This window comes from Dendrobates tinctorius, unplaced genomic scaffold (genome assembly GCF_039654945.1).
Source record: "Dendrobates tinctorius isolate UK_male_01 unplaced genomic scaffold, ASM3965494v1 ptg000117l, whole genome shotgun sequence".
In the NCBI taxonomy this organism is placed as follows: Eukaryota; Metazoa; Chordata; class Amphibia; order Anura; family Dendrobatidae; genus Dendrobates; species Dendrobates tinctorius.
Genome location: NW_027361785.1, coordinates 10,654,548 through 10,667,297, shown reverse-complemented (window position 1 = coordinate 10,667,297; position 12,750 = coordinate 10,654,548). Strand labels below are relative to the sequence as shown.

The following is a 12,750-nucleotide window of genomic DNA, read 5'->3' as shown; positions in this document are numbered from 1 at the left end:
TCCATTTCCTCCATTTAAGCAATAACATTAAAATCAATTGGCTAATGTTGTGCTGGTCCCCCTTCTGTCAGTTTTGATCCTTTGATGTATGGACCTCAGGAGACTCCTGAATGTGTCTTGTTGTATTTTGCACTTTGGTATAAATTGCAGATTCTTTAATTCCTGTAATTTGCAAGCTGGGGTGTCCATGCATCATGCCTACAGCACATTGTACAGATGCTTAATATGATATTTGTCATATTCCTTAAATCATGTGGCTTGACTTTTTTCCATGGTACAGTCTCTTCCAAAAGTGAATGAAGCAATCAGCCCCCCGCATTATAGAATAGTAAACAGGACTCATGAGTTCAGGCGCCCCTTCTTCCACCTTTTGTTAGGTACTAACCACTGCCTACTGGTAAAACTCCACAACACCTGCTGATTAGAGATTTTCTGACAAAGGTACAATTTGGCCTTGTCAAAATTACTCAATAGGTACGAGTATATACAACTTATGAAGCCCAGGATAAGATTCTCATAGACTTTCCTTTATTGTCTTATCACGTTCAGGTCTCCTATCTCTTGAGTATTAGCACAGGCTCATAAATGACATGGCATTTATTTCATGGGTTTCAATCTGTTTACAGGTATATTTTAACTAATTTGGATTTAACTGAATTCTCGATTAACAAAAGTGATCTGCTCTTTCATTTGTTATGATTTGCCCCACCACCCTGGGTAGTAACTATGCTTCTTATACCATAAACTAGAAAACAGAGAAAAAGAGATTTATGCATATGTGGAATACAATTCCAGCAGTATGTGTGACATCAGAGATACATGTGCATTGTGTGGAAGCCTTAACATTACATGCCTCTGGTGCCTACAGAAAACATCAGCACGTGCCACCGTCATACTTATTGTGACTCCCTTAGATCTTATGGGCAGCACGGTGGCTCAGTGGTTAGTGTCTTGGGTTCGAAATCCCCCAAAGAACAACATCTGCAAGGAGTTTGTATGTTCTCCCTGTGTTTGCGTGGGTTTCCTCCGGGTACTCCGGTTTCCTCCCACACTCCAAAGACATACTGATAGGGAATTTAGATTGTGAGCCATATCGGAGACAGCGATGATAATGTGTGCAAACTGTAAAGCGCTGCGGAATATGTTAGCGCTATATAAAAATAAAGATTATTATTTATTACCACTATCTTGATAAAGAAGGAAATTTAGATCAAAAGGCTATAACAGGAACCAAGGGCTATGTGTAATTTTATTACCCAAATCCTTGATGAGGACAAAAGCTGTCCACTCCCTCCAGACCTGCTACCATTGACAGCATGATGGCTGTCAGGACTGTAACTATCTTCAGGGGTCCAGCACATAAAGTTCTGACGCTAGCCAGCATCAGGATGTTGTGTCCTACAGTTCCTGAATTGAAGAAAATCTAAGAGCGCAGCCTTTTTGGGGGTCTCAGGTAAGAGAACTAGATGAGTATACCTGCTCCAGTTAGTCATCTGTATATCACTCCAGTTAGGAGGAGAATTCCGTACCTGTTGAGTTCCAGGCTCTCGCTGTTTCTCGAATGATTACTCCCACTTGGGAATTGTAGAATATCTTCCTTTTCCACTGGGTTTTTCTTCAACTCTTGATATCGTTCACTTTCACACTACACAAGATAAACCATTTTTAATGGGTTAATGCATTCACATGTTACACACAGTACATTAAACAACCCACCTAGAGAATCACAGTGAATATGTGCCAATACTCACAAGTTCTACAAACAATGCACATAAGGTTTTAGTTCACTGAGAACATAGGAAGCTATCAGGTACTGACTGGGGCTGAAATTCATCCCTGGCATTTGAAATCATACAGGCCCATGCTGTCCCCATCCCCAAGTATCAGATTGGATATATTACTAATAATACCCTGGATGGAGGAAAGCACATTTTACTACAAGACCAATCTTTCTAATGATACCCATGGCCTACTAGGGTAAGTGACGGAGTCAGCGACTTTGTGCTCTGTCACAATTCTTAACAGTATGGGGGGGGTCTTGAGAACACCGATTCTGTTATAAACATAGCAGCCAAGCGGCCCACGATCAGACAGGCCCTTCTGGCATTTGCCAGAATTGCCAGATGGCCAGTCCAGCCCTGGAAGCTATTCATCTCCTTGACATGAAGCTATGCCAACTGGCCATTTGCAGTGGGTGCATGTATTGCCTGCTAGTTGCACATTTTGAGGGCACATAAAGGTTTACATTAGAATAAAAGGAATGTTGTACTTGAATGTACAAAATTAGTATTTTTTTTTAAATAAAAAAAGTATTAAAAGGGTGATCTCACGTTTGAAAGTTATCCCCATCCACACAATAGGGGATAACTTTCCAATATCTGGGGGTCCAAATGCCGTGGTCCCCAGGGATCCTGATCCCTCATGTTAATACCAGAATTATAAAGCCATTCTGACATGTTTTTTTTTTTTTAAAGTAAGTCCACTCATCATGTGTAAGAGATCTTTTGAATAATGCTTGCACTTCAGGCCTTCCTTTAGGACACATCATTTCTTTTTTTTTTTTAATTCGTTTATTAAACCATAGACAGGGTATACAATATACAAACTGGCAAATGATGAAAAATACTATACAAAGTGTATATGTTTCATATAACATTAATTTCAAGCAATATGTGCATACCGGTTACTTACAGAATAAAACAATGTCAATTACCTTACATTGGTCTGCATGGTATTATTCAGATAATAAAGCCTGTCAAACCTCTAAACCATTACTATATCTACAAAACAACAACTATTTGCAGCCTGAGTCCACATAATTAGTTCTTTATCATGCGACGTCTCCATCCTACAAAGTAGGATGAGAGGAATTCCTCCTCTCCCATATCTTCTCAAATTTACCCGGGCACCCTCTGTTTTGGTACAGCATACGCTCGTATGATATAATCGAGTTCACCAATTTAATCCAGACCCTAAGGGAGTGACCCGAGCTTCCCATCCACCGCAGTGACAGTGCCTTTCGTGCCATAAACAATGTCTCCCGTAAGAAAATCCCCATATAGTGTCCCCATGTCTCGTCGTCCCACACCCCAAATAGACAAATTAATGGCTCAAGGGGAACAGGAATTTGTACCAGGGAAGTTAAAAATGACACATCATATCTTTTTATTATCTTTTCATTGTTGCATTCCAGGCACCACAATATTTTTACTTTTTGTCGCTTTAGCAGCATGACTGCTTGTGTTTTGGGCAGGAAAACTTGTATTTGTCCATGGCACCATTATGGGGTAAATAAATCTTTTTATAACTCTTTATGTTGGGAATGAAAAAAAAAAAGTAATTCTGTTGTTGCTTTCTGTGTATGGAAGATAACCTTCAAACTTGAAAACATCCCTTTAAAGGTTACCACACAGTGGAGCCAAATGGTTTTGTAAATGTATAGTAATGTGTCTACCCTGCTGTAAGTAATGTGAGGTAGCGCTGTCATTCAGTTAGGGGATTCTCGCTTAGCCGCCACAAAACCAGATCCAGCATGGGTTTTCATAAAGCAGTATAGTCCATGAGGTTTATTCATCATCATAAACCAAAGCAATATGCAACAGCATATAAACAGCAGAGCGTCCATTATAGCCTCACTCTGTAAACCCTGTGTTCACACAGGTTGCACAATGTCCAGCATACAGGCTCTCTTAGCCTCATTTATCTCATCCACGTCCGGGTCTCCTCATGGCTGCTTCAGCTTACTGCAGACGTTCATTCCCTCCCCTGGGAACTCTCAGACATGTGCAGCCATTCACCACAGCCCCTCCACAGGCTGTTAGCCAGGAAACTCCATCTCAGCGGGACCTTCCACACTGGACCAATCGGGTCCCAGCATTCACCCATGTGACCTACCCTGGCCACCTTATATGATCCGTAGCCACGCCCACCGGGTCACATGTCTATGACTTCATCACAGGTCCTTCACACACACATATACACTTTACAATAGCGTTATTAAACACACCCCCTGGGTGGGTTTGTAGGTAACTAATCCCTGACACATTGAACCAGCACTTCAGCAGTATCACTGCTGATTAACGCACACATAAATCTCCATCTCAAGGCCACCCACCTTGAGATACATAACGGTCATTCAGTATCTTGCCATTCATCCATTCTCCTGGGACATCCATACAGCGCCCCTAGTGGACATAGTGGTCACTACACCACAGTAAGTAAAAGCAATAGTGCGCATAAATAACATCGGGGACTTAGTAAATGATAAAAAAAAGCCATGCCACCAGCATCAAAATGTACCACAATCTGGATGGTCCTAACCGCTAATGTAAAAACCTTATAAAGGCAATAGAAACCTTCTCAGTTAGATATAAATAAACAAAAGTAAAGTCCAAATTGATAAAGACTTAAAAAGTTTTTATTTAATTACGCAATAAAAGGAAAACCAAACAAATTAGACATAATACAATACCATAAAATGTCATAGTATAAGGAGATAGTTACATAGTAAACACATGGGCCATGAATAAATATAGTGATCATAAAAAATCCATCAGCAATCTAAAGTGCATATAGTAAGCAGACACAGGGTCTGAAAGCTCAAATAAAGTGCATAGGAAATGTACGGTAATAAGATCATAGATACCCGTGATCAGTGGCTCAGTGTGTCTCCAGCTCCCTCCAACGTACGCTTCGCCTACCGTGGCTTTCTCAAGGAGTCAATATGAATAAAGGCAGAGCAGGACTGTTCCGGCATGGACACCCAGCAAATGGGAAGCTATATAAATGTAATGTCCAGCTCAAAGAAAGGGAGGCCACTCCATTACCTGCACTAAGTGCAGAAAACTGAAACTTAGTCCTGAAAATGTTTCTGCTTTGTCTGTTTTATGGCCATTGTGATCATTCTTCTATTTTGCATGTATACCAATTTATAGTCCAGCATATTTTTTTTGTTAAGTTTTATAAAGCTCTTTAAAGGTAAGACTCTCATATGTACTCCCATATGCTTACAGAGACCATCATGTGGCTGGTTTAACATATTTTAATTGGATAAGTTTTGTTTTCCAACATGGGGGGTAAGCAAATGAGCATTCCATTTTTATTTATTTTTTTAAATGTCATACAGTTCCAGAAATATGGGCCTTAATTTTTAGCGCTGATTATTATGGTCTTTAAAAAGAGGCGTGGCTCACATAATAATACCGCAAAGCAGACTAAAGACACGGCCCAAGAGAATCCTGTGAACCACGCCACCCTGATTAAGATCATAAAAATTTACACTAAATATTATTGCTGTTATCTCTGGAATTGTATGGCGGTTATAAAAAATAAATAAATAAGGAGAAATACTCAGTGGGAATAAGATAAGGGAACAAAAGCAGCAACTTTTCCCTTAGTGGCAGGTCCTCTTTAAGCTAGGGCTACACTTTGACTTTTTACCTCACAACAAAAGTAGATAGCTTTAAAGTCTCTTCAAAATCTCTGTGGCCAAGTGAGTAGATCACAATTTTGTTTGAATCACAACTGTAGTAAAATTTCACAATGCAAATTGCAGATCTTTTAGAACCGATGAGGCTGGTGTACTTACTTTGAAAATACTTGTCAAATTCATGGTATAATCTCTATTGAAAGTATTCTTGCCTTTTATTAAAATGAGCATTGTATGGGTTAAGCTGTATTTTGGCTCATAAAATGCTCATTTTAATTCCAAAATTATACAGCCATTCTGACAATTCGTTTATCTGACATGGATTTTTAGAAGTAAGTACTCCCATCTGTTGTAAAAAGATTTTTAGAATAATATATTCATTTAAGGTCATTTTGGACTCTCCATTAGGACTCAGCATTTTTTCTTTAATTTTTAATTGTCGCATTCCAGGAACCATAATATTTTTACATTTTTGTAAATGACAGCTTGTTTTTTTTCTGCAGGATGAACTGTATTTGTCAGCAGCTGAATATAACTTATTACCAATCTTTTATGAACTCTTTAACTCTTTATGAGAAGAAACAAAAAAAATTGCAATTCTGTTGTCTTTTGGCATTTTACATCTTACACTGCCCGTGTGCTACGTTTTGCTACTTTTGCAAAAGTAAAATGTTAACATTATTTTGTGGGACAGAACAATTATGGCGATAGTAAATTTCTGTAGTTTTTTTAATTTTGCACAATAGAAGTGTTGTTTGAAAAAAATATTTGCTTGTGTCGCCATATTCTGCTATCCAGATATTTATGTATATATTCAATTTTCCATCAAATCTGCTGTGTGAGGGTTTATTTTTTCCATGACAAGTTGGAGTTTTCACTGGCTCCATTTTTTATTTTTATTGGGTTATTTTAAGCAGCTTTCCCTGCTCAGTTTAATTAACATGTTGTTTGCATTCTGTCAGTCAATATTACAATGAAGATACAAAATTTAAGTACCGTATATACTCGTGTATAAGGCGACCCGTGTATAACCGACCCCCTAATTTTGCCACAAAAACTGGGAAAACTTATTGACTCGCGTATAAGCCTAGGGTGGAAAATGCAGCAGCTACTGGTAAATTTAAAAAAAAAAAATAGATACCAATAAAAGTAAAATTAATTGAGACATCAGTAGGTTAAATGTTTTTGAATATCTATATTGAACAGGAGCCCCATATACTGCTCCATACTGTTCATGATGGGCCCCATAAGATGCTCCATACAAAATACACCCCATATAATGCTGCACAAAGGTTAATAATGCCCCCATAAGATGCTCCATAGAATAATATGCCCCATATAATGCTCCATAAAGGTTATTGCCCCATAAGATGCTCCATAGATTATTCCCCCATAAGATGCTCCAGAGATTATGCCCCATAAAATGCTCCATAGATTATGCCCCCATATGATGCTCCATAGATTATGCCCCCATATGCTGCCCCATAGAATATGCCCCCACATGCTGCGCCATAGAATATGCGCTCATATGCTGCCCCATAGGATATGCCCCCATATGTTGCTCCATAGACTATGCCCCCATATGCTGCCCCATAGGATATGCCCCCATATGCTGCTCCACAGACTATGCCCCCATATGCTGTTCCATAGACTATGCCCCCATATGCTGCTCCATATGCTGCCCCATAGAATATGCCCTCATATGCTGGTCCATAGAATATGCCCCCATATGCTGCCCTATAGACTATGCCCCCATATGCTGCTCCATAAACTATGCCCCCATATGCTGCTCCATAGAATATGCCCCATATGCTGCCCCATAGAATATGCCCCCATATGCTGCTCCATAGAATATGCCCCCATATGCTGCCCCCAAAAGATGCTCCATATATTATGCCCCCATATGCTGCTGCAAAAAAAAATGCCATACTCACCTCTCCTGCTCAAGACCTAGCACCTGAGATATTCACCTGGCCAGGGTCACCGCTGTCTGCCGCTTCCTGTGTCAGTGACTGTTCCGCCAGCAGAGGGCGCAGCGCGTACTAACCCTCTGCTGCCTAAACATCACTGACAGGACGCAGCAGACAGCGGTGACCCCGGACAGGTGAATATCGCTATACTTACCCCCTCCTGGTGTGGTCTCTGCAGCCCCATTTCTCCACGATCTCCCTTCAGCAGTCACGTGATACTGCTCATTACACTCATGAATATGTGCATATTCATGAGTTTAATGAGCGGTACCACGTGACCTGCTGAAGGCAGGAAGGGAGACCGTGGAGAAGCCAGGGGGCTGTAAAGACCGCGCCAGGGGGGGTAAGTATGATCTCTGACACCCCCGCTCTCCCTCCCCGCCGACCCACAGGTAAATTACTTGTTTATAAGCCGAGATGGGGACTTTCCAGCAAAAAAATGGCCTTGAAAATCTCGGCTTATACACGAGTATATACGGTAGCTCTTTTGTGATTTACTACTGATCACAATTTACAACAGTACTTTACAGTACACAAGAAAAAATATTCTGTGACTCATAACTTTTTTTTAGTTCTCAATAGACAGATTTGTATGGGGGCTATATTTTTCACTTGTGCCATTTTTTTGATACATATGACTTTTTGATTGTTTTTAATTTTGTTGTAAGACTGGATGAAAAAAACAGCAATATTTGTATTTTTTCAGACAACATTCACCATGTCACCATGTGTGAATGCTGTATGAAAAAAAAAAATACAGAGAGGAGGTAACGACAAGCATAGGAAGATGAAAGTCCATTGAGTCCATACAAGGTACAAGGCCAGTTGACCTGAGAGTCACAACGTGGCTTATCTGAACATCTCCATGGAGCCAGACGACTGGCAGGTCCCAATCTCAGCTTTTTCCAAACGTATCCATGGTTCAGCGATGGTCAATGGAGCAGATCTGTAGTCTTCCAACCGGGGCCGAAGACCTCTAGGTTGTTTCTTGTAGAATAATAGATTCCACGTGATGGAGCTATGATGTTGTCTGCTGTCCTGTCCCTGGTCCTTTGGATGTTTATGTCTTGGCAGAATCTCTGTCTGTCGCTCTCTCTGTCTCTGAGTCTCTTTATACAGAGGCATTTAACCTATTTTAGGTTTAACAAGTGTCCTTCAGTCTAGCATCAAGCTAAGGGGAACAATTGTGATGAGATCAAGTAGCATTACTTGATTATTTAATCTATTTGCATAGTTTTTCCCTCTCTGCTTTCAAATTCAACAAACTGGCTCCATAATACAATGCATAATTAGCATATCAGTAAACATCACTAGTCATCAAAGATAAGCGTGCACTATGTTATACCCTACAAAAATAATGTCCAACACTTCTGATAGCAAAATTAACCCTGAAGTCACTAGACTTCTCCCACTATATCAGCAATCTGAAATATTCTGAGACAGAGCAAAAAGATGCCAATCTAATAAGGGACAAAAACCAAATAGGCAAATACAGGTAAATAAGTGTGGAAATTCAGCACAGCCCCAGCCGGGGCTGGCTGACCACACAAAAAACTGAATAGACTAACAAAATCAAGTGTGAACATTAGCAGAAAAACTTAGCTTTAGATGACTGGAACAGAGCTGAAAACCAAGACCTGACAAGCCAGAAGGAATCACCAGCACCAGAATAGGGAGTCAGCTATCTTAAATCCAGTCTGAGATTCCTGAGGTCCAATCGTCATCCTCATTATCAGGTGGCAGATCTCTACTGATTAAATCAGCCTCACTACCTCCTGTTACCACTAGAGGGAGCCTGGCAGGAGAACTCACAACTGGTGGACCAGAAAATGAACTCACAATAGTGCACATTAGAGTCTCACCCTTCTGCTGACCCGCCAGGATAATGGCAGCTCTTACGTCAGAGCTCCCAGGGTCGGCTACCCCACCTGTGGTACACATACAGAGAGGAGGTAATGACAAGCGTAGGAAGATGACAGTCCATTGAGTCCATACAAGGTACAAAGCCAGTTGACCCGAGAGTCACAACCTGGCTTATCCGAACATCTCCATGGAGCCAGGCGACCGGCGGCTCCCAATACTGGCTTTCTCCAAACAGGTCCATGGTTTAGCGATGGTCAATGGAGCAGATCTGTAGTCTTCCGACCGGGGCCAAAAACCACTAGGTTGTTTCCTGTAGGTCAAAAGATCTGTGTCCCTTGTGATGGAGCCATGATATTGGCTGCTGTCCTGTCCCTGGTCCTTTGGATGTCTTTGTCTTGGCAGAATCTCTGGCTGTCTCTCTCTGTCTTGAAGTCTCTTTATACAAAGGCTTGTAACCTATTTTTAGATTTAATAAGTGTCCTTCAGTCAAGCATGAAGATGAGGGGAACAATGGTCATCAGCGTACAAGTCACTATTTGGGGCTTACACAAGCAAAAGTATAGATAACAGCACATTCTTCTTGGTTTGCTAAAAATAGTCATCTGGGTAATTAAGTTTCTTCACACATACCCTAAAAATTAGATGGTTTTGCGTCTGCATAAAACTGCAGGTTTGCTCAAAGTCTGAGAGTTTGCTCACAAGAGACGGATATGCCTCAGAAATTCTGTTTGGATTTTACGGGTCGAAAGTCTGCAGCGTATCATGGTGGTGGCAATGTGTTACTACCATATTTCATCCACATGCAGAGGAAATATCTGTACAGAATCGGTGGAGAAATGAACTTGTGATGCTGGTATAAAGCTCACAGCATGCCAATTTATGCTGTGGATTTTCACTCATTGCAATACTTACGGTGAAATAACTGAGAAATCTGGAGCAAAACCAATTGCAAATCTGCATGTAACTCATGCAGATCTTGGCGCTGATTTGTTGGAAATTTTTCTGCCTAATTTAAGCCACTTTTTGGATGCACCCAAGGGCTCACGCAGATCTTAGAACCCTGTACAATAGTGTATAGAGTCTGTAGTGTAGGTTAACACATTAGGTTTGTTGTGGATTATATTTCACAGGGTAATTTAGTTTCAGATTTGTGGCATATTTCAGCTGGCTGATTTAGGAACAAAGAATTCACGTGTATAAAGCTATAATGTTATTTTCCAAGCAGCAAGGTGACATTTGTTGAAATCTCATCTATCTAGCTCATACTGTATTAAACTGTGGATTTTCAATACTCAAATCTGCTCTAAAAATCTACAACAAATATGCAATGTATGAACACATTCTTAGGGCTCATTCCCACTTGCGATACAATCGGACGAGTGCAATCCGATAATAAATCAGAGTGCACTCGCCCCAATGTTGCTCATAACTGCAATTATTTTCTTATGCCGATGCAACATGCAAAAGCAATCGTAGTATGCTGTGATTGAACCCGAAAATTGGATCGCAGGCACCCATATAATTCCATACTCCCGAGTGCAGTGCACGTCCCGCTGACAGCAGAGGAGATGGAGAAATTGTTTTCTCATTCTCCTCCGCACCTGTGCTGTGATTCTATCATGCGAGAGGATCGGAGCACAGGGCACTGGCACTCGGATCACGTTTGCAGCAGATCTGGCGCAGAGGGTCATTGGCATATCACATCCAGTGCTCTCGCATGAGAGAATCATTGGATGCCATACGCTAATGGGACCAATGCCTTAGAAAGAAGCTGTACTGCATGCATGCACTGCAATACTGACTCAGTCGGACTTCTTATGTACATAATTATTTTCCCATAGAAGCATTGCATTATACAGAATAGAGGATTCTTGCACTATACAACATGGAGCAGTAATAATGTACAATGAAGCAAATAAATTCAGCTCACCTGGATGAAGAAGCGCACGAGAACGCCAGGTGCACTGGAGAAATCCAAGTGAAAGAAGCCAGAAAATCCAGCGCATAAGCTTCAAGGAAATACCTTTATTTGGATTATCGTGAGTAGAGCAGAAAAAACATCTAGATAGTCGCAGCTATCTGAGAAAAATCATTAAAAACATACATCTTCATACGCTTTCAGCTAACAAAGTAATAAATAGCGAGGGTAGTACAACTCGGTATATATAACATGTGGGGGAATCTAATGTGATCAACAAATACAATTATAGACAACATATCACCCACATGTGCACCCAAGGACTATAGTTGACCGGTTGCAAAATTTATACAAAGCACAAGGGGGAGGACGAATAGCCTTGTTAGCTGAAACGCGTATGAAGATGTTTTTAATGATTTTCTCAGATAGCTGCGACTATCTAGATGTTTTTTCTGCTCTACTCACCATAATCCAAATAAAGGTATTTCCTTGAAGCTTATGCGCTGGAATTTCTGGCTTCTTTCACAGTAATAATGTACACTCCAAATAGAGTAGTGCTATGTTCAGATGTTGATTTTTTTTTCTGCGTTTTTTTTTAATTTTATGCAAATTAAAAGCTGCTTTTTACAGTACCAGCAAAAGCTGAGATTTCGGAAATCCCATGCACATGCTTTTTTTCTGACTGATATGGAAAACTGCAGCTTTTTTGCAAACTTGAGCATGTCAATTCTTTTAGCATTTTTGCAGTGTTTTCACCCATACAAAGCAATTAGTAAGTGAAAAAAGCAGCAAAAATGCTGCAAAAAATGTTGCCATCAGTTTTTGCACTTTTTTAAGTGAAAAAAGCAAATACGACAGGATGTGAAACCCATTTATTTTTGTGATTTACCCAAATTTAAGCCAAAATGTCTTTGTCTCCTCACCTGAACATAGATGTTAGGAGTAGTCCAGTTTAAGTAAATTAATGATGCGTATAAGTAAACCCTGACCAACTCAATGGCCGACCAATGTGTAAGAGTAAAAGGTGCCCGACCAACTCAATGCACTGCCAATGTCTTAGGTAAACTACGCCTGATCAATTCAACTCCTGCTGTTTTTACATTTGCCATTGTGTATTTTTTTCCATGAACTCATGAAATTTTTTGCTCAGAATAGTCACTATTTTTTCAGACATAAAAAAACTTTTTCCACTACATAATTTGATTCAATTGCCGTTTTTAAAAAAAATGTTTTGTGGTGTCACATGCATCTTACATTGGTGACATAACACCTTACATTGTTCATGCTTGTTTGGTGGAAGCAAAGCTAAACTTTGGGATCCTGAAAAATGCAGCAAAAAAGCTGCAAAAAAGCCATCAAAATCTGCTTTTTTACTGCCAAGTGTCACGATCCTTTTTTGGATTTGTGGCAGTTCTGGCTCCACTAAGTAAAACTTTTTTCCTTTGAGGGTTAATGTCAGTTTTTCCCCGCTGTCAACCTGGTGTTACTCCAGTGCTTCTGGGTCAGCTGATGTAGGTGGTGACCACTCCCACCATCCTTTATAGTCACCTGATGCATCAGCTGACCGTTGG

General features: G+C 40.4%; 1 protein-coding gene across 2 annotated transcripts in view; it reads right to left on the bottom strand.

Moving 5' to 3' along the window:
- AFF3 (ALF transcription elongation factor 3) overlaps positions 1-12,750 on the bottom strand; it is a 418,376-nt gene that overhangs the window by 54,320 nt on the left and 351,306 nt on the right. For both annotated transcript variants that reach the window (XM_073590524.1, XM_073590525.1), the window contains one exon: positions 1,530-1,645. In XM_073590524.1, coding sequence (XP_073446625.1) covers positions 1,530-1,645 — 116 coding nt within the window. The remainder of the gene's footprint in view (positions 1-1,529; positions 1,646-12,750) is intronic.